At 39.3% G+C, this 13,743-nt stretch overlaps 1 protein-coding gene across 5 annotated transcripts in view; it reads right to left on the reverse strand.

The window, feature by feature from the left end:
* gria1b (glutamate receptor, ionotropic, AMPA 1b) overlaps positions 1-13,743 on the reverse strand; it is a 93,641-nt gene that overhangs the window by 48,583 nt on the left and 31,315 nt on the right. For all 5 annotated transcript variants that reach the window (XM_074673031.1, XM_074673030.1, XM_074673035.1 and 2 more), the window contains exon 3: positions 6,698-6,937. In XM_074673031.1, the coding sequence (XP_074529132.1) occupies positions 6,698-6,937 (240 nt within the window). The remainder of the gene's footprint in view (positions 1-6,697; positions 6,938-13,743) is intronic.

Here is a 13,743-nt window from a genome sequence, read left to right on the forward strand (position 1 = left end):
TTATTTGCCTGGGTTCATGTGGTGGTTGTGCTATGTTCAGGGCCAACTCAGAAATCGATTATTTGTTCCCTGGTCCCAACAGAAGCCCAGGCCATGAAGGCAGTGGACCATGAGTTTAAGACCCCTGGTTTGAAGCAATGCAACATCAACATCACGTGTGACAAAGACAATACACCCACTTCTTAGCTGCAGTCTGTGACCTTAATATGACCTGACTTCCTTAGAAACAACATGTCTCTAAAGCTGAGGAAACATCACATCCTTTAGGAGAGATAGAGAGCGCAACAAACAAAGAAAATACAACTTTCATACAATCAATCAAAGTATCTCTGAAAGAAAGAAACTGTCGGAGGGATTTATCCTCTCCTCCTCATGCCTGAGATGTGTAATGTAAACGCTGAAGCCATGGACAAGCTAGACATTGGCACAAAAACTCCAACGAAAACAGTGTAGATCAAAAACATACAAGGAAAAACAGACACTACAAATAAAACACTTGACTGCGAAAAACAACAAGAGTGAAGAAGTAAAGCATGAGAAAAAAAAGACAAGTATATACAGGAGAAGAAAAATAAAAGGAAAAGGAGAGAGTTTAGAGACAAGAGACGGGAGAAAAGTAAAGAGGATAAAAAAGAAGGGATGAGAAAAAGGGGGAGTAGAGGAATGAAGCAGAAAGTAAAAATGTGAAGTAAGTGAAGGACAATAAAATCTGACAACACTTCCCCGCACTTAATGCAGCAGCAGCAGCAGTCAGTGTTCAGACTTCCCTACAAGGCTGTATCCATGGCAACAAGTCAGAACAACAATTGTGGGATGAGTCAGGGTCCATAATTTATCGCTACATGTGTGTGTGTGTGAGTGTGTGAGTGTGTGTGTAAAACAAAAGGTCAAAGCTGGCATGAAAGTTCGTGGTGTCTTATGTTGTGAGGCTGTTGATCTTTAGACATCCGTTTGGAATGTACACACACACACATGCACACACACATGCACACACACACACACACACACACAGTATAGAGAGGCATTAGAAAGAGTCTGCTGCAGCGAGTCATTGACCTGCAGCCGAGCAGAAAACAAGACACTCAACGACATTCAGAGAGGATCTCTAAGAAGACGAGACTGACGACTGTCAGCAGTAAGAGGACAGAGAGAGTGGAGAGGAAGATACAAAGAAGGATAGAAAACTAAAAAAGAGCGGAGAGAGTTCATAGTAGAAGTTTTAGAAAAGGAGACATAAGATTTAAAAAATGACAAAGATATGGAATATAAGAAAAACAAAGAAGAACAGGAAAAGAAAGTAAGGACAAATTACAATATTAAAATGGAAAGGGGACAGAAAAAGAAAGAAAACTTAAGTAAGGTTAAAAGAATGAAAAGAAGGAATAATGAGAGACAGAAAAAAATAAACAAGGAAAGAAAAGACAAGAAAGTTAGGAAAGAAAATAAGTTAGAAAAAATTGAAATAATACAAAACAGCTACTCAGAAAGAAAAAGGCATTAAGTAAGGAAGGGCAGTTAAAGAAAGTAAAATTAAAAGGTTGGTAGGTAGAAAGAAAAAATAAGGAAGTTAGAAAGCAAGCAAGAAAAGAAGGAAGGAACAGAGAAAGAAATCAGAAAAAAATGAGGAAGTAAGGAAACAAGCAAGAAAGGAAGGAAGAAATGGAGAAAGAAAGAAAGAAAGAAAGAAAGAAAGAAAGAAAGAAAGAAAGAAAGAAAGAAAAGAGGGAAAAAATAAGGGTAAAGAAGGAAGAGAGGAAGGAAGAAAGGAAGAAAGAAAGAAAGAAAGAAAGAAAGAAAGAAAGAAAGAAAGAAAGAAAGAAAGAAAAGAGGGAAAAAATAAGGATAAAGAAGGAAGAGAGGAAGGAAGAAAGAAATGAAGGAAAGGAGAAAGAAGAGAGGAAGGAAGAAAGAAATGAAGGAAAGGAGAAAGAAGGAGAAGGAGGAGAAATGTAGGAAAACATTGCAATGGAAAATTGCGAATAAATAAAGAAATGAAGGAGGGAAAGAAAAGAAGACCTTGGGTGAGGGAACGTGTAAAACTTTATCTTCAGTGAGTCAGAATCAGAAAAACACATCCTGTCTTCACTGCTCCCCTGCTGTGAGGAGCTGAGTCGTCAGCTGAGTGGAAAAACGAGAACCGAAGGGAAACTGGAGCGTCCTGTTTCTGTTCCGGAAACCTCATAAAAAAACAACGCTGACAAACTTAATAACGCTCAGAACTAAAAACAGTATGTCACATGGTGTATCTGCTGTATTTTAAAGGACACTTCAAATTACAAAAATAGAAATGATACAGCCTCTGGAAATTCTTTATTTGGCACGGCAAACAAATGCAAACCCTTCTCACGTCACTGAAGTAATTTCTTGAGACTATGGCCCAGGATGTGTATTCATTTTGGTTCCTTGGCTCAGGATAGGAAAAAAAAAACTATCACAGGTGTGCCAGCTTCTTACAGTTAAAATGATGCAACAAATATTAAAAGCTCTCACTATATTCTTTCTACTTCCACACATTCCACTTATTCACTTTTGATCTTTCCTCAGAGGTAGCAGAAAAAAGTGTAAAAGGAGAAAAGTTGCAGCACTGTGTAGCGTTGTAGCCAGAAGGGTGGGGCAGCACTGTCTGCATGCCGGAGTGTGTGTATGTGGAGCTCCTGCTGTGTGTTTACAAGCTGTGCCTCTCACGATTCTGCAACAACCTGATGCAATGTGAAATCACACACTAGGACCCCAGTGTTGTGCCGCTTTAGGGTGCAATGTAAACTTTGTTTCTTTATTTCAAGGATATCCCCTTGAGGTCTCACTTTTGAGGGGGTCCCTATCAGAAACATGTTTGCTACTAAGGTTTGTTGTTTGACTGATGTTTCTATGTGATAAACTTCAACTGAATCAGAAATACTTTAATTTCCAGGGGGAAATTTGATGTTACCAGTGGCCCATCACACAGTACAGTAGTAGGACATAAAATAGGGAAAAAATAACATAGGCTAATAAATTAGACAATGGAATAAACAAAACAGAATAAATAAATTAAAAAATGAATAGAATGAATAGAATGAATAATAAAATACTGATGCAGATAAGTGCATCTTTAGATTTAACCGTTAAAATATGTGTTCAAAGATGTTTTCCTGCAAAATGAGGAGAAAATTTTTGTCATGTAAGTTTCAGATAGACTTTAGGATTGCATAAAATGTGAACCCTTCAGATCTGGAGTTGAGGTGACAGTAGCTCAGTATGCAGGGACTTGACTTGAGGGATCCTTGGCTCAACTTTCAGTACAGAGCAAAGTGGGTTCCTGTTTGTTCGCTTCTTGGGCAAAGCCCTTGAGCAAGACACCAAACCCCTTGAACTGCTCAGGGTGCTTGTTTTGTATCCTCCCCTCACTGAGATCTCTCTCCATCAGTGCATGAACACAGCTCCCCGTTTGTGCAGATTAAATCTGTGTTGCATGTTCAGTAACAGTGTTTTAAATTCTTTATGGAGATGAATTATCTTTTTCTTCCTCTGAAGAATAGTTTGGCTTGTCGAATTGTCTTTGTTTATCTTTGCTTTCTTTTTGTTTGAAGGGCTGTTATTTAAAGAAGGGAGGACTTACAGATGACCAGCTCCACCTCAGGAGAGAAAAGGTTCAGGTCAATGTACAAACAGCACTTGAGTGTTTATCGATCGTCCTTTTGTAAACCCCACAGGGGGCGCTGTGTGTTGATGTGCAGACATTGATAGTGGACATTAAACGAAGCTGTTAGAGTGTCTCAGCCCCAGGAAAGCCCCTCTGCCACCAAATAAAAGCTAACGTCTCCTCTGCAGATGTTGAGGAGCAATAACATTAGACAGACAGCACCGCCGGGGACGACGGCTACGCACTGTTACACTGGATAGACTTTCTGCAATGGTTCCTGGGCAGATGGAAAAGGCAATAAGATTAGACAGAGTCTGCCACCAACTGTCAAATGGACTCTAACGTCACATCACAGGCTGAGGGGAGACTCTTCAACAGGCTGAGGGGGAGAGGACTTTTTTCTGCTAATTCTGAGAGTTTGTTTATTTGTTGAATCGAAGAGCTGGAGGTGAAGACTGACTCAGAGGAAGAATCTAAAGTTTGTGTCTCTGAACGTGAATTATTCAGCAGTTAGTGAAGCTCCTGGCTGACAGGCAGCAGCAGCTCCTGTCAAACACCATCATTATGTTCTGTGACTTTCTGCACAGACCGGGCTGAAGAGGTGGAGGAGGAAACCTGCGTAGGTGCTCTGCAAAAGTTAAACTCACTGATTTTCTTATTTCTTTCTGTAGCTGATTCCTCACAGTTCCTCCATCCGTCATTAAGCGTGTTTCCTCCCACCTGTTTTTATTCACTTCTTTTATTTGTACACTTGCAACAGAAATGTGTTGAAGAATTTTCTGGTGAGTGAAGTGTAAAAGTTGGTGTGTGCACACGGAAACAGACTTGGCGACAAGAGCTCTGTTTCCACCAAGTGGTTCGATTCGGTTCATCACGGTACGGCACACATTTTGAGGCCTTTCCACTGACTAATCCCAGGACAGATCCCCAAATAACCAAGACCTGCCTTTCTAATTTGTGGGAAAGGTCCCAATCTGTTGGGGCGCCAGACTAAACCAATCCAAACCCAGAGGGCGGAGCTACAACACTACAGACCAGGTCAAGAGAACTGTTACTTAATGTCCAACAGCGGCTGCTATATTTCTCCCCACAGCACACAGCCTATTCTGAAACAAAAGTTGATTGTGCTTTGTAACAAAGGGTCAATCACAAAGGAGACAAATTGTTGGATGTTTTTCATCATTGCTCTTTGTTTACTGTGTCACGTTTTTCTTCTTTGCTGGAATTTTTGGCAGTGTGCACTGTAGGGATGCACCGATACTGATCTAGTGTATTGGTGCCCCTCAAAGCTGGATCGGTATCTGTGGGAAAGGCGGCCCATCCATAGTGCCGATCCAGGCAAACAGCTCCATGCCTTTTTTCACTGGCGCTCTTGGCTACTTGACTTAAAATGTTACCTTTGATGCACTTTTTTTTGCTGTATTATCAGTCTACAGGATATAAAAGTTAACATTTGAATAGAATTTCTCTACACTCTGAAGCTGTTTCTGTTTTTAGCAAAATAGTGCTAAACATTTGAATATTCTATAATTTAAATAAACGTTTACTTCAGTTTTTCCATCTACTTATTTTTTGCCTTTTACCCAAAACATTACCAGTCTTATCCAACAGTAGGGCACGCAGGTTATTATCAAACACTGGTATCAGATCAGTATCGGTATGGAGTGATACCCAAAGCCCAGGCATCAGTACCGAAACCGGAAAAGTTGGATCGGTGCATCTCTACATACCATGTATATAACACTCAGATTGTTGCAACGCTAACTAATAAATGGCTTGAAATTGAGAATGTTTTTTTTTTTTTTTTTTTTTTTTATGTTTTACTATGTTGCCTACTGTATCGGTATGGATTGGGTATCAGGACAATTACATTTTAATAGATCGGATCGGATCAGAAAGTAAAAAAGTGTATCGGCCCATCTCTAGTACACTGTGTCATGCTATTACGTAACTGACGCACTCATCGGCGCCTGGCTTACACCCTGCCTATCGTGGCTGTGGAAATGTAAACAGGACAAGGCTTAACTGATCCAAACCAGACAGCTTGGTGGGAACAGGGCTATAGAGACAGCACTAGGGCTCAATGATTTTGGAAAACAATCTAATTGCGATTTTTTCAGACTAATATTGCGATTGCGATTTAGCATACGATTTTTGGGGGGTGACATTTATCTTCTACACTGTTCACTAAACACAAGTTTTAAGTGATTTTATAGATTTATGTGATATATATAGTTTTATAGGTTTTATTTGTGTTATGACTAACACAACAAAAGAAACAGTTGACATTTAAACAAGTCTTTTTTTGCATTTCTTGAATGAAAAGAAAAAGGAACACTGGAAAAATTTACTGACCTCCCATTGTCAGAAAGAGTAACAAACCAAACAAAACAAAGTGATTTAGGGGTATGGCTCTGCCAGTCACAATCATTATACTGGATGGAGCTTTGTAGCTCACAGCTATTTTTTGCTTTTTTTTGCCAGAAAAAAAACAGCATTTTGCCTTTTGATGGTTTTAAGGGAGGACAAGTACAAGTTACTATACTTCCTCCAGGTTTGTGTACGTGAAACTTTTTTTTCTTTTTCAATTGCAGCCTTTGCGATTTGAAAATTGCATCCTATTACATTGCGATGTCAGTCTACAACCGATTAATTGTTCTGCCCTAGACAGCATAAATCAAAGCTTGTGACTTCCAGAGAAGAGTTTAGACTATCGAGCAGAAATGAGGAAGGTCACCCTATTTATTTATTTCATTAGCCAATAAAACCATTCGTCATGTTTGTGATGTGGTCAACTATCAATCATACTTTTAGTTTCTGTAAAGTCTCTGCGAGGACTATCCATTTGCTGTAGATTGCAGTGACAACTGTGGTCACAATCAGTAGTGAGAAATACAAAGCACTCTCAACTCAAAGCATGAGGATTGGACAGTCTGGAGAAGTTCAATTTTATTTTTTTTTTCACCAAAAAAAGCATGTAAAACCATCTGTATTTCTCAAGAAGTTCAAACGGAATGACATAATTCAACCTGACAAAATTAAACACAGCAACCAATTTGCATCATGCATTCTCACCTGAGTCGGAGCTGTACATGTAGACGAACTTTGTCCATTCAAAGTGCTCTAACAGGGCCATGAGAGGCTCCTGCAGCTCAGGCCGAAGCTGCAGGACGAACTGGTTGTTAGTCTGGACGGGGAAGGAGGGCGTGACGAAGCAGACGTGCAGAGAGCCACAGAAAGACATCAGCATGTTGACTGTCCGTCTGTCATACAGGCCCATGATGGCGTAGACCCCTTTGGAGAACTGGGAGCAGACTGTGTGAGGAAGAGGAGGAAAAGATAGTCAGTAAAAGAGAGACTGTTTCAGAGCAGACAAAGTAGGAAAAGTAGTATTTGAATCTTCTGTTAGTTCATGCAAGAGATTCTTAATACTTTTTCTTAGCCAGAGGGAGACATTTAAGCTTTAGTATCCACTCCTTTGTTTTAACATATTCATCCTTTTCTTTTATCTATAGGCAACTCCAAACAGCCAGATCTCTGTTTGGTAATAAGCTAACAGATGATAAAGCGTCCTTATCTTCATGGCAGACAGTCATAATTTCAGCAGCCGACTTATCTGCTGCCGTGAAGCCGATAAAGTTTCCTGCTCCTCACAAAAGGCCTCCACATGGTAAATCCCTGTACGAACAATGACTATAATCAAATTACTCTTCATGCAGCGCTCCTTCACACTCTGGGATTAAGTCTTAAGACAAAGTCGTTCTCACTGCTGAGGCACCTCAGAGTCATTCAGAAAATGACTGATTATTTTTATGCTCCTCTGGGTTTAATCACATTCAGACGTAATAAAAACATGCCTGTATTTTCTGAGCAATCACCAAAAAAAAAAATTCTCATTCAGTGAAGCCCAAGCAAAGCAAATGACATCAAGCAGAGCTTAGACACCTGTCCATCAAATAAGCAAGTAAATAAAAACACTTTGAATTATTTAATTAGACAGAACAAAACTCTGAGGGGGAGATGGAAATAATGAGCAGTCACAACTGCAGGCTTTTCCAGTCTTTAAAGCGCCAAAGCACACACAAAGAGGTGTATTGAAAAACACTGACCACAGAAAATAACAATACACACAACAGGATACATCTACACACAAGCTGCATTGGGACCTGAAGGTCCAGAAACTTTTAGCTCCTATTAAAACATCCCCAGGAGTAAAGACATAGGTAGATCATGCAAATAGGATGATGACTTATGGAAAAAAGAAAAAAAAAAGGACAATGATGTAACAACACCAGACCATCAGGGGGTAGTAAGACAAAAGTGAAGGCAGCAAAAACAACACCATAGAAGGAGACATACAATCTGTGTAACACTACACTTAGGCTGTTTTCCAAACCAGCTACTACACTAGCAGTGCCTGCTATATTGGTTGAAATTCAGTATGTAGCAGGCAGTTTACAAAAACTTGCAAAATCTGCAGTTTGCCAAAAATCCCTGGATATCCTACTGATCCAGGAAAATTTCTCAGCATGCAATGGACCTGCGGACCTGGCATACTGTTCTCCACAATGCAGAGCTCTGACACTGTTTGTCAATGCAGGTGGCAGGTTTTGGTGAATTACCACCATCTAGTGGAATGGGTCAGCATTACAACTACAACACAACAACGTTAACATTAGACAGTCCGTGAGATAGAAGTGAAGTGATGGGAAAAAACACAGGTAAATCTTATCAGTTTTAGTAGTAAAAGAGGTGTTTACTTCTAAAAATTCATTAAAGCCTATATGAACCAATAATTACCTTTTTTTAAGCACATGTGGGTTATATGAAAGTTTTTTTCCATCAGCTGTAAAAATAAAAAGTCAATCCCTTCCAGAATTTTTGTAATAAACCATAAAATTTTTGGAGTAAGATTAAAAATAAAATAAGATGTTTCTGTTGTGATATGATTAACAAAATAACTATAATGTCACGATTTCTCCAAAGTTTGTTTTGAACATATTTAATAAAGGTAAACAAGAAAATAAATAAAATAAACATCAGCTGTTGCTCTGCCTTACGAAACTTAAAACTAGAGTACTTTACTACAAAACAGACCCAACAGAACCATCATACTGCATACTCCATGCAAGCAGAAGGCAGTATGCAGTACATATATTCACATGTAGCATGTAGTAGGCGGTTTGGAAAACAGCCTTAGTCTGTTAGCAGGGAGGACATTCAGCATGTGCTGGGTTTTACTGCACTTTATTGCACTGCAGATGGATTTTTTGACACTTGAAAGAAACAGTTCTAGAGACAAAGCCGTCGCCAGTCAAGGCTCCATCTACGAAGCTACAAACAGCTACAAATGGTGAAACCACAGACCACTCCACCGCCTGGTGGTTTAGGACTTTTTAAATTGGATATCTATTGACACATTCAGCTGAAGGTCTCCAGTTTACAGGGTCACTCTTTAAATTTTTACACTGGGAGCTAACAGAGCCACATTCGCATCAGGCTCAAAGAAGAGCATTGTTTAGGAGTTAATAAACCAAGGCAAGAACGGCTGGGTTTCATTTTACTGTGGACAGAGGGAGGAGGAAATAAAAACACTGAGGGTGCTCCACCAATCAGAGATGTTCAGCTTGTAGGCCTCGCTTCTCGAAGTCCCTGATCATCCTAAAACTACTACCCTCCAAGCAGGACTGTTTTCACAAGTAATTTTATTTTTCTCAAGACCTAAATTTCTACCCTATTTTCAACAGTTGAAATGCCGGTAATTCTGGGGAAATCCCTAGTTCTGGGGATAGTAGCTTTTGCAACTGAAGTGGACAACCTGCATTAGCTTCACATTTCAGCAGCCTGATCAGACCACTGTCTAAGATCTATGAACTACTGGACAGTCACAGCTCTTTCATAACCAGAAACTCATACCCAGTTTAATAACATAAAAATCAAAAATATCTTTATTAAAGAGCTTTACTTTCATCCACACACCCATTCTGACTGAAGCTCAGCCCGTCTGAAACTTAAATGACCAATAAATCAGGAAAAGGTCAGACACGCGTGACATCCATCCCCATCTTTCCAGCCTGTGTCTGTCCTTGGTGCAGCCCGACATCCCTGTAACTAACACCAACATGCTAACAACTTTCACTGGAAATAGCCACTCCCTCTGGGGCCATGCTATCATACTAACTATAGACGTTTGCCCTCAGGTGGACGCTATCATGCTAACGAGTTATCTGTCTCTTGACATTAGCGCTGCTGTCCTGCTGGAGCAACAGAGCGCTCCTTCATTACAGGGTTGGAAAGTGACGAGACGACAGACGCTGGGAGCCTCAGGACTCTGTCTCCAGTTTTTCATGTTTGGGTCAAGAGCATCCTTGTAATGTCTGCATGTAAAACTGATGAATCAATATCTAATCTTCATTATTGATAATTAAAATGGGATTGAACCCTTTCATCCTGTTTAGAAACACAAACTCTTGGAGGGAGGGGGTGTTTATTGTTTGTTTTTTGATATGTTCTCATATTTCAGATTGTTTAACTTTTACTGGTGTCTGATTTTAATGGTTGTTTTGTATAAGTAACTGTATCATTATTCACGATATTATGAAAACAACAGCATCCTGAAACTGGACCTGTGAGTGTATAAAAAAGTACAGTTCCTTGGCATAAAAAGGTGTAGTTCTGTTTCAGCTGAAGGTGGGACTACAAAGACTATTGTCCCATGCATGCCCATCATACTTTGCTCTCCGTTCGCTGCCTTGGATCTGGTAGAGCAACAACTGCGGATACCCTAGTGGCTTTTAAAAGAAGTTGCAGGACCTTAAGACAGCTGGAGTAATGAGAACGAGTTTCTATGCTTCCCACCCCAATGATGATCCTCTCTTCGTTCATGTTGCCCTGAAAAACCTAAAACCTGTCCTGTTCTGGTCTGGCTGTGCTCATTGTGTCAGTTTGTTGGTATAGTGAAGCTTAATATGATTTGGTTTTAACACGTTTCTTTCAACTTGAAACCACGTAGATTACGTTTACATAGATACTGTACACAATTTACTGTCCTGCTTGATCTGCTTCGTGTAAATAGACGTGTCACTGTTCCAGCATGTGACCAAAAAAGGAGTCTTACAGGTATCTGATGTGGAGGGTTTCAACTTGCTGGAGCTTGACACATTGCCTGATCCAGTGCAATGAGGGAGCAGAGCTGGACCAAAGACACATCTCATATCTCATATCTCACCCTTGAAATTTCATAATGTTTTCAGGAGGTTGTGCACGAACATGGTGAAACATCCTTTATTCCTCTGCTCTCTGCACACAGCTGCTTGCATTGCCCCTTTGTTCTGTCTCTCTTTCAAAAGGAGAGGCAAAAGTTTTTCAGCGCACAAAGCAGTTCTAACTCCATATTATGGAGCTAAAACAATGACTTTAATGTTTGGTGATGAAAATAAAATTTGAAATCGAAAAAGATATCTTGAAACTATAAAAAAGAAACATTGGCATTAAAAAACATGTATCATAAAAAAAATTAAAAGCATTAAATAAAGGTAATGGCAATGGTAACATTTTACATTTTTTGCATTTTGATGTTTCTGAAACCATATTATACTTATTTGATGCCCCAGTTTTAATAATGATAGTATGTCATTTTAATGTTGTTTTTCTTTTTTGACCAACTTTTTCTTTGTTTACTGTCTTTTCTTATATATACATATGCACATATATAAACATTTTTAATGCAAATGTTTATTTTTTCAGGATATTTATTTAAATGCCAATTTTTTATATTTTTTTAAATTCTTTTCTTTAATACCAAACGTTTAGTCATCGTTTTGGCTCCATATATATGAGTTGTGCAGTGAATTAAAATGAGGAGCTGTACACTTATTGATAAGTTGTGACTGGTTAGCACTCTGAGTTTGATGAAGTAATAGAATTTAAACCAATCAAATTGTTGACTTGTTTCCTGTAAGACTGTCCTTAAATCTGCTAAATGACAGGAAGACACATTTTCTCCTTTTAAATTTGAATGAAGAAAAATTATCATTAAGGACACACTTGGTGACATCAGAGACTGAACAACCTCATGGAGGGTCCTCGAGTCAGACATCTCGCTCCTCACCACTCAAAGCTTTTAGACAGAGCTTTATTTAAACATAGCCCAGAGACGATGAAGAGTGCCGCCGGGCTCACAGCTGAGACCGCTTCTGCACATGGAGCTGTTTACTGTTTATCCTCCTGACATCTGTCCATCCATCCATCCATCCATTCTGCAGATCTTTCTGTCTGTAATAAATGATTATCAGACTGAAGAGTAGTGGACCAGCTGAAGGGTGTTGACATGTAATAGTGAGGCTGAGGACAAACCAGAGGCTTCCACCATCATCATCCTTCACTGCCTCCATTCACAACAACCCACGGCTCCAGTGTTTATACTCCTCAACTGAAAAGACGAGACAGAACGGCCGGCAGACACACATCTCACGATCAGGTCACTGTTTCACTCCGTCGTTCTGGGGTTCCGTCACTCAGCCGACACTTTTCACCGCCGCTTTCCGAGAATGACGTCCAGTCGGCTCAGAAATAGAACGAGCTCTGATCCCTGCACTGATACTCCAGAGTGACATTTATGTTCTCTGTTGGTTTTATCTAAAGTGACTGACACTGAACACAGCCCTGACATTACAAGCAGTGGGGTCAGAGGTCACACAGTGCAGACGAAACGGTCATGAAGAGGACAGAGGGACTGCTTTCTCAAGTCTCCCCCTCTCTGTTGATCCACATTTTAAGATTTTCCTGTCTGAGACTTCATCCTTTCCATCACCTCTACACTGTGTGAGTCATCAACTTACTTGGTGCTCTAAGACATGTCCATAATGTATAATGTCAGTGAATCCTGGTCATGTCCTGCCAGTCATATACCAATCAGAGCTAACATAACCTCACTCTTCATTTTATTGATAGACTCTCAAGTTTGAACAGACCACTGCAGAATAACTGTGGCATGTGGGTTTGAATGAACATTATCACAAACAGTTTAACTTGTGTTCTATCGTTCTGACTTTTTCAAAATCACTTGGAAAATCCTCACAGTCCCTTTCAAACTATATTTTGATTAGTTTTTAAATCTAACTAAAACTAAAATTATGGAGAAAATGTCTTTTTTTTCATCTTTGTCAATCTATCTCAAGCAAAATCTCAGTATGTTGTTTTTTTCTGTCTACCAAGTGGCCAGACAAAATACCACTGAAACATTTATTATTTGGATGGTTGTTTATTCATCTTTGGGTAATTAGACTTTAAGTTTTTAATACACAATGCTTGTTCTGACATGTTTAAAATCTCATCCCTGTCATCAAGCTCACATTGCAAAAAAGACTGAAACTATAAAAGAAACTAAAATAAAACTAGACATTTTCGAAAAATGGAAACTTCACTGAACTATAAACCCTGCTCTAAAAACAAATTAAAACTGAACTTAAAATAATTAACTAAATAAATAAATGTTGTACTGGATTGTTTTCCATATTCAGGCTATTTTGACCTGCGAACATCCCTTTTACACCCATATATTTCTAATCTTGTACTCCTTACTTAGTGCGTTTCCGTTACCCGATATGCGCAAAATGTAAATAGCGCTATATATCCCTAATATCGCTTTTTTTTTTGCAAAAAACTGTCTACTGCACCACTTTACTTTTATCTAGTCTTGTGACTTTGTTTTTTGAACTCTCACATTTTCACACCATGATAGATACATTCATTTAAAGATGTCAGCTGTAAAAGTTAAGTCTCTGCACAATGTGCAGAGACTTAGCTTTATACAAGTAGCCTGTGCACAGTCCAAATGTTGTTCAGTGAGACGTTACTTGACGTACTTTGGTTTTGTTTATGGCCCTTACAGAAAATGTAAAGGTACACATAATTTATAACATTATTGATTTCAGTGTCTTTAACATCTTATCCAATTTAAAATGCTGTATCACTCAAGGACAAGCAAACCCAATCAACAGCCGCGTGTTGTTAAGACAAGAGAACGTCCTGCAGGATGGATTAGTGTGATATCTTTACTGTACTCCCAGTCAAACAGGTCTGAGGTCTAGAAACGGGATCTGAAATACAGAACAAGGTAG

The sequence above is a fragment of the Halichoeres trimaculatus genome, unplaced genomic scaffold, assembly GCF_033239565.1.
Source record: "Halichoeres trimaculatus isolate MK-OKI-2021-1 unplaced genomic scaffold, fHalTri1.1 fHalTri1_scaffold_6, whole genome shotgun sequence".
NCBI classification, from domain to species: domain Eukaryota; kingdom Metazoa; phylum Chordata; class Actinopteri; order Labriformes; family Labridae; genus Halichoeres; species Halichoeres trimaculatus.